This window comes from Cucumis melo, chromosome 3 (genome assembly GCF_025177605.1).
Source record: "Cucumis melo cultivar AY chromosome 3, USDA_Cmelo_AY_1.0, whole genome shotgun sequence".
NCBI lineage: Eukaryota > Viridiplantae > Streptophyta > Magnoliopsida > Cucurbitales > Cucurbitaceae > Cucumis > Cucumis melo.
Window position 1 is genome coordinate 1902331 of NC_066859.1, and position 6792 is coordinate 1909122.

Here is a 6792-nt window from a genome sequence, read left to right on the forward strand (position 1 = left end):
GATGATCCATATGGATTATCCTTATGAAATCCCATTCCCCCATTGTAGGAAAATAATAATAATAATAAAAAAAATTCGAGTCAAAGGTCAGGAAAGTCGAGTCGGGTAAGGATGAGAAGAAATGAAGAACCTTGTGAGGATGGTGGAAAAGGAGGGATGATGCTCTTAAAACAGCCCACGAAAGTTGATCTTATTCCTCATCAATCTAGCCGCCAGGGGTTGGTAAGACAATCTTTTAAAACGCGCATTTGTTGAAAAGCATCGGATTTGGAGTTGGGTTCCACTTTTTAGAATTCTCGAGATACATATCTGTATCTGCAAATTCCTCGCAGTTCAATCGCTTCAGTTTTTGATCGGCTAAGCGAGGACGAGGTAGACGAAAATGGGAGTCGCTGCGAAAATCGCACCCTCAATGCTATCCTCAGATTTTGCTAATTTAGCTTCGGAGGCCGAACGAATGCTTAAATTTGGTGCGGATTGGCTTCACATGGATATTATGGTACTCACACGCTCTCTATTTCTGTTTTCCTGAATTGGGAATTGGACAAATTACCTTTTGATTCTTGCACCCATTTGGTTTACTTTATAACCCAATAGTTTGATCATAGTATTCCTTCTTAGTCTTGATTGCGCACCATTTACCTCTCATCTAATTTAATTGGTTCATAATCTACTTCACTTTAATTGTTTGAATCATATTATTTGTCTATACTTTTTGGGTATTAATAGAATTTTACCTATGTTATTTTATTACTTTTATAGTACTACTGGGATTGTTTCAAGTACATTCACCCATTTCCAATGGGTAGAGTTTCGCCTTAGCTAATGATTTCTCTGTGCTACTCGTGTCTTCTCTAGTTTTGTTCCTTCCCAATTCAACTTCTTTTGAACTGATAATGAAACAATTACAATCTACCAAAGTGAGCTTTGCTCAATTGTTATTGACATGACCTTTCTTGGAGATTGAAGGTTCATCCCCATCCCCACAAATGTTGTACTAAAAGAATACTAATATTCCTCTTTAAAGAATGCATTTCACTTTCTTATATTGGTTGGTGAGAGTATAGAGAAGGGCGTGTAGTGGTGCATAATTCAATTAGATATTATAATGACATGCTTTCAAATTTTGTGATGTGCGAGAGTGGATGTGGTTGTATAAACTACATTTACTTTGCACATTAGTGATGAACTTGTCTGGCATCACATCTGATATCTCTTGTTGCTTTATTTGCAGGATGGGTAGGTTCACTCTATGCTTATATCACGCTCCTGTTGAACTGCAATGTGTTTCATGTGAATGGGTTTGATATTCTGGTTAATTTTATACCTGTTCACCTGTTAATTTTAGGATTGAATGTTTCTCAAAATAACTTGACGTTGACCTGTGTGGTGTTGATCACTTGTAGCATCTACTTTCTAGCCAAATGCCTGCTTATTTGTAAAGAGTTGCTGAAGAAACTTGCGAAATACTCATTTATTATTTATATAGTTAAAAAATGCCCCAAATAGTGTGTGCTTAGACGTGCTGCATGCTTAGCCAAGGGTGAGGTGCCTAGTCTTTTTGAGCATGGGCTTCCCCTGTGATGATTTGTTTACAGATACAAGCTTGGGTTAGTTAAAGTAAAAGAAAAAAGAGAGAAGAAAATCTAACAAAAAGTCACCATCATTACTCATTTGGCCTTTTCAATTGAAGCTCTCTCTCTCTTAGACTGAGAGGAAGATTTTTAGCGATAGAAGTCTAATGAGTGGATGAGGAAATTGATGATGAAAACTTAATTAGTAGAATGGCTCTAAATTTTTAGGTACCTGCATTAGCTTATTTTCATGATTTTTTGGCTTGTTGAAAGACTCATATTACTTGGAACTTGGTTTGTCTTACATATAAATCTATTAGCTTTTTTATTTAACTTTCCCCTATACATATGCATCTTTTATCATTCGCTTCTTCAAATCTTTTACTTTTCTTGTGTCTTATGCTTAAAGCCCACGAAGGTTATTCCATGTTAGTTTTCCGGTAAAATAAAACATTGGTCATATTTATCTTCTTCTGGGCCAAGTTTGTATCTTACTTTTTCAACAATTCAGTTATAAGGTCTTTCTTTCTTTTCTTTTCTTTTTTTTTTTAGGGAAAGGAAACATTTCATTGATTGAATGAAATAGGGGCCAAAGTCCCCGCACCCAAAAATTTCATTGATTATAAGGTTTTTCTCACTCATTGCTCCTAAGTCTCGATTGAAGAAGCTTGGCATTTTAATTTTATGTTTGTAGCTTGCACCATTTCTCATCCCAACGTTTCACCTCCATCAATTTATCCTTCGATTCTTGGCTGTCCATCTCATCCTTTCTAATGTTTAGATCCCTGATAAATGATAATGGTTCAATTTTAGGATTTGAATTATGATCTCATTATCTGCCTTTATCCTTCGCTTGGTTGACAATCACCACACTCTTTCTGCTACCGCCCGTTTTTATTGGCGTTGCAAACTAAAAAAGTGTTTGGCCTCTACTCAAAATCACCTATTTATAATTTAATTGGTAAATGGTCTGATGTAGTTCTTTCCTTGATACCTATGTGTTTTGAAACTTTCACAGGTATTGTAAGTCTCCAAAAACTCATCCCATGGAAACTAGGTAGATGTTAGGTACTTAAGCATCTTGGAGAACCACACCCCAAAAGCTAACTATTGGGGCGGGAGAGTCAAGCCACTCAAGTACCACATTGGTAATCCTATTCTAACCAATGTGGGACAAAGACATCCCATACTACCTTGGTTCCTAATGATAGAGTTGTTCTTTACTTTGACCATACATTTTGACCAATGGATAGTTGGATCTCTTTGTAAATTGGGAGGATTTTGGAGTGTTGAGGTGATTATTATAATATGTGGGTTATACTAGTTTGTGTTTGGGGTGCATACTATTTTAGTGTGAGCTAATGAGAAGGAGAGAGGATGGGTAGGAAATAGTAAATCCTGTGACAAAAAGGGATTTAGAATAGTAATATTGTAGTTAATTGTAGGTTAGAAAAGTTGAATCCATTAACTATTATAACTGGAAGCCCAAATAGTGGAGTGGGTTAGAAGTTGTGAGCCCAAATGGCCCCTAAGATCCTCCACTTTTTGTTCCATCTGATCAGAATTCCCCTGAATCACCTAAAGATTCAAGGAAACCCAGTCAATGGTCATTGAGCTCCAAAAGCACTCCACCTAGTTTCGTATCCACATTCCCCAACTTTACTTCTTGGAAGAATATGTATTTTACATTTTCATTTTTATGAGTGTTTACCTCGAAGTTTCCGTGTTACTATATATGTTGGCTTTGGCAATCTATTACAATCTGTAATGTAATTGCCTAATGGGGATCCTAGGATTTTATTATAGTGATTAAGAACTGCTAAGCTAATAACGATCATAACATGGATCTGCATTTGTTTTCCCTGATATACTGTTTTAGTTTTTACCTAGTAATTTCTTGACCTTTCTACTTTATTCTTTTTAAAATTAACGATCATCTGAAAAATTCTAATTATCTAGAAAATCACGAACTTTTCTTTTAAAGAAATTGACATGTTGGCTCTATGATAATCTATCGGTTGTCATTTGGTTGAATTCAACCTGTAACAGGATTATGCATAATTTCTCTGTGGTGTGATTTGTGCATCATTTGGATTACACAATTTGGCATACTTCTCTCACTCTTCAAGTTTTCAATTGGTTTATTTCTGTTCCTAGCTGGGAAAGTGATATATCTATATTTTTTGTTTATGTATCCACCACAGGCATTTTGTCCCAAATCTGACAATTGGTGCTCCTGTCATCGAGAGTTTAAGAAAACATACGAAGTAATGTAACCACTTTGCTTTTCCGATTTCAAGAATCCAGTCCTTTATTTATTTATTTATTTATTTATTTTTCTTTCTTTTTTGGTAATGGCGGATTGTTAGATCTTGATGGCATTGCATTGACTTGTCTTATTTCTTGTCTTGCAGGGCATATCTTGATTGCCACCTTATGGTTACAAATCCTCTTGATTATGTTGAACCCTTGGCAAAAGCTGGTGCTTCAGGCTTTACATTTCACGTTGAAGTATCCAAAGGTACATTGTGTTTGGACTTCAGATTTGTTCTACTTCTTTGCATCATAGTTGTTTAAGTTTTCTTTCCCTCTTCTCTGGTAGACAATTGGCAGCAGCTAATCCAAGAAATTAAGTCAAAGGGCATGAAGTCAGGGGTAGCGCTAAAACCTGGAACACCCGTTGAAGAAGTTTATCCTTTGGTATGCAATTGATCTTCTTATCTCCTCCCCCATTTTCATATCCTTCATTTACGAGATTGATATGTTATAGTGATAAGGCCCCCGGTTAAAGGTCTATACACAAGGCGTAGGAGGGAATGAAAAGAATGATTAGAAGTGTTAAGTGGGCCCTTAGGAATTCTGTTAGTTATGGGGCTGTGAGACGTGAGTTTGTTACTTGTTTATTTCCATTAAAAATTAAGAGAGATTGGGAAGCTCTCAAATGCTTCCCCCGTTGTTTATAAATAAATTGAGGCCAAGACCTATCATATAGATCCTATCTGTCCAGCGTAACCCAGCAAAGTGCTTATGGTTTTGTGCAAATGCTGCTGCATCAAAATTTTATAATTGTTATTTGATGCCTGTTCTTTCTTCAATTTCAGGTAGAAAGTGAAAATCCTGTGGAATTGGTCCTTGTAATGACAGTCGAACCTGGTTTTGGTGGCCAAAAGTTCATGCCAGAAACGATGGATAAGGTTCCATTTCTTCTACATTTTCAATATTCCTTGTGCATTATTTGATTGGCGGTCTTGTTGAATCTCGTTACTGATTTTTACTTTTTCAGGTACGAAATTTAAGACAGAAGTACCCATCTCTTGACATTGAGGTCTCTCTCTCTCTCTATTTTGATACCTTTCAGTTTTCTGCGACCTTAATGAATTTTTCTTGAGATTTTTGGGTACCTCAGAATGTGTCATAAAGCTATTAAAACTCAATGCTTGCTGAAGTGGAGATTAAAAAACTCACTCTCAATTAGTAGTAGAATTTATTTACATTAGTTTTAACTTTGGCTTTATCCTTTCTCTGGTCAAGTATTTGATATAAGAACTCACTTATTTTGCAAACATGGTTCCAATCACCAGTCTTTTAAGCCCTCGTAAAATTTCCAATGATAAATTAATGTGTTGAAAAGATAAAACCAATCTAGCCAGTAGTTTTTGGTTGCAAGCTTTTGCATGCTACCGGGGTTATGCAAACTCTATGTAGTGTACTCGTTGCAGTTGAAATTTAGTGAACAGATGGCCGTATGAGGAATGGTTTCTGACTGGTTAGGCTTGCTTTGATGGGCAGGTAGATGGTGGGTTGGGACCTTCAACCATAGATGCAGCAGCTTCAGCTGGGGCAAACTGCATCGTTGCAGGAAGTTCGGTGTTTGGAGCTCCCGAGCCATCGGAAGTTATATCCATTCTGAGGAAAAGTGTTGAGGAAGCTCAGCAGAAATCTTGATCCTTTAACAAGCTTCGATAATCCGCCATCAAATCTTGTTTTACTTTTCGCAATCCATATGGGATATTTTTAGATTGACAGAAGTTGATTTGATTCAAGTGGTGTCATTGTAATCAAAACTACCATACGGTTTGTGAGCCCCCCAACCCCCACCCAATAAACCACTAATAGAAGCAGAGGGAGAACAAGTTGATTTATATTTTGTATTGGTTTTTGCTTCTGGTGGAAAACTTTATGTATACTTCCTATACAATAAGAGGATTTTTGAATAAATTACAAAGAGTCGAAGATAGATGTCTCTACTTTTATATTAACTAGTAGATCTTAACGATTGAAGGGCTTATTCGGAACAACTTTCAAAGTTTTAAAGTCGTTTCAAATAGACCCTCAATGTGATTGTCTATGAAGTTTTTGTTGGTTATACAAAATTCATACATGATATACAAGACTAGCATTGCCAACTGCTCGATGGTACATGTTCTATGCTTTCTTCTCTCGAATGTGGTTAGAGCTCTACACCCTCCCTAATATATTCTAACTTTATGGGTCTGAGTTATATTCTGTTATTCATTATTGATAAGATATAAGAAATGCACACAGAATTTGCATTCACAGATACCATATTTTGATAGTATTAATACGTTTCATTTGTTTTCAAGGATTATTGTATATATATTTGAGAAATTCATGGTGTTTCTTCAAGGAACGTAAGAAGACATTGGAGTGGGCGTTGACCGGCTCAAAAAGTAAGGAATGAGCACGTGAAAGAGAAGGAATTAAAGAAGAAAAATGGTTTCTGTTTCTTGACCAAGGGAGGAGCTCCTTTCATTCCTCGGCCGAAGGTATGTCTCTGAAACCAATTCCCAGATATTATTGATATTCTTGTTTTCGTTTTCCAAGATTTGACATCCAGAGAGATTAGCCATGTGCTCTCACATGCCATATCTTTCCATCTCTCAACTTGGTTCTGATGATATTCTTTGTTGTTTTCCAATTCTCCCTCATGTTAGATCATAGAATTAAGTTAAGTTTATATTTCTCAATAATTAATAACAGAACACTGACACAATTCTTATATTCATATAGATTTGAATGAAGTCCTGTAGAAACAAAAATTGAAGTATAATTGAAATGTGAATCCTGTCCCAATCGGTTTGGTTCAATGGGAACCCAATTCATGCACCCCAATACCAAAACATCCTTTTTCTAACTCTTCATGGAGATGCACTTTTTGCTTCTATTTTCTTTTGTAGTTTCTATACTCTACCTTTTT

The 6792-nt window shown here is 36.1% G+C and overlaps 1 protein-coding gene and 1 long non-coding RNA gene across 2 annotated transcripts; one reads left to right on the plus strand and one right to left on the minus strand.

The window, feature by feature from the left end:
* Nucleotides 1-310: 310 nt before the first annotated feature.
* On the minus strand, nt 311-3881 carry LOC127148585 (uncharacterized). The gene is made up of 2 exons (XR_007819686.1): nt 3777-3881; nt 311-502 (listed from the first exon to the last, which is right to left on the minus strand). It is a non-coding gene; the product is annotated as an uncharacterized LOC127148585 (long non-coding RNA).
* LOC103485491 (ribulose-phosphate 3-epimerase, cytoplasmic isoform) lies at nt 353-5811 on the plus strand. Its single transcript, XM_051082669.1, has 7 exons — nt 353-502; nt 3777-3841; nt 3989-4095; nt 4177-4274; nt 4676-4768; nt 4858-4899; nt 5364-5811. The coding sequence occupies exons 1-7, from the start codon at nt 383-385 to the stop codon at nt 5517-5519; spliced, it is 681 nt and encodes a 226-aa protein (XP_050938626.1). The 5' UTR covers nt 353-382; the 3' UTR covers nt 5520-5811.
* Nucleotides 5812-6792: the final 981 nt, after the last annotated feature.

What these genes read in the sequence shown, in the direction of transcription:
- LOC103485491 (XM_051082669.1), top strand. Translation starts at nt 383, where the DNA reads ATGGGAGTCGCTGCGAAAATCGCACCCTCAATGCTATCCTCAGATTTT. An exon ending in TTCACATGGATATTATGGTA is followed by an intron (nt 503 to 3,776) that starts CTCACACGCTCT and finishes TGTATCCACCAC; the next exon opens with AGGCATTTTGTCCCAAATCT. An exon ending in ACCCATCTCTTGACATTGAG is followed by an intron (nt 4,900 to 5,363) that starts GTCTCTCTCTCT and finishes TTTGATGGGCAG; the next exon opens with GTAGATGGTGGGTTGGGACC.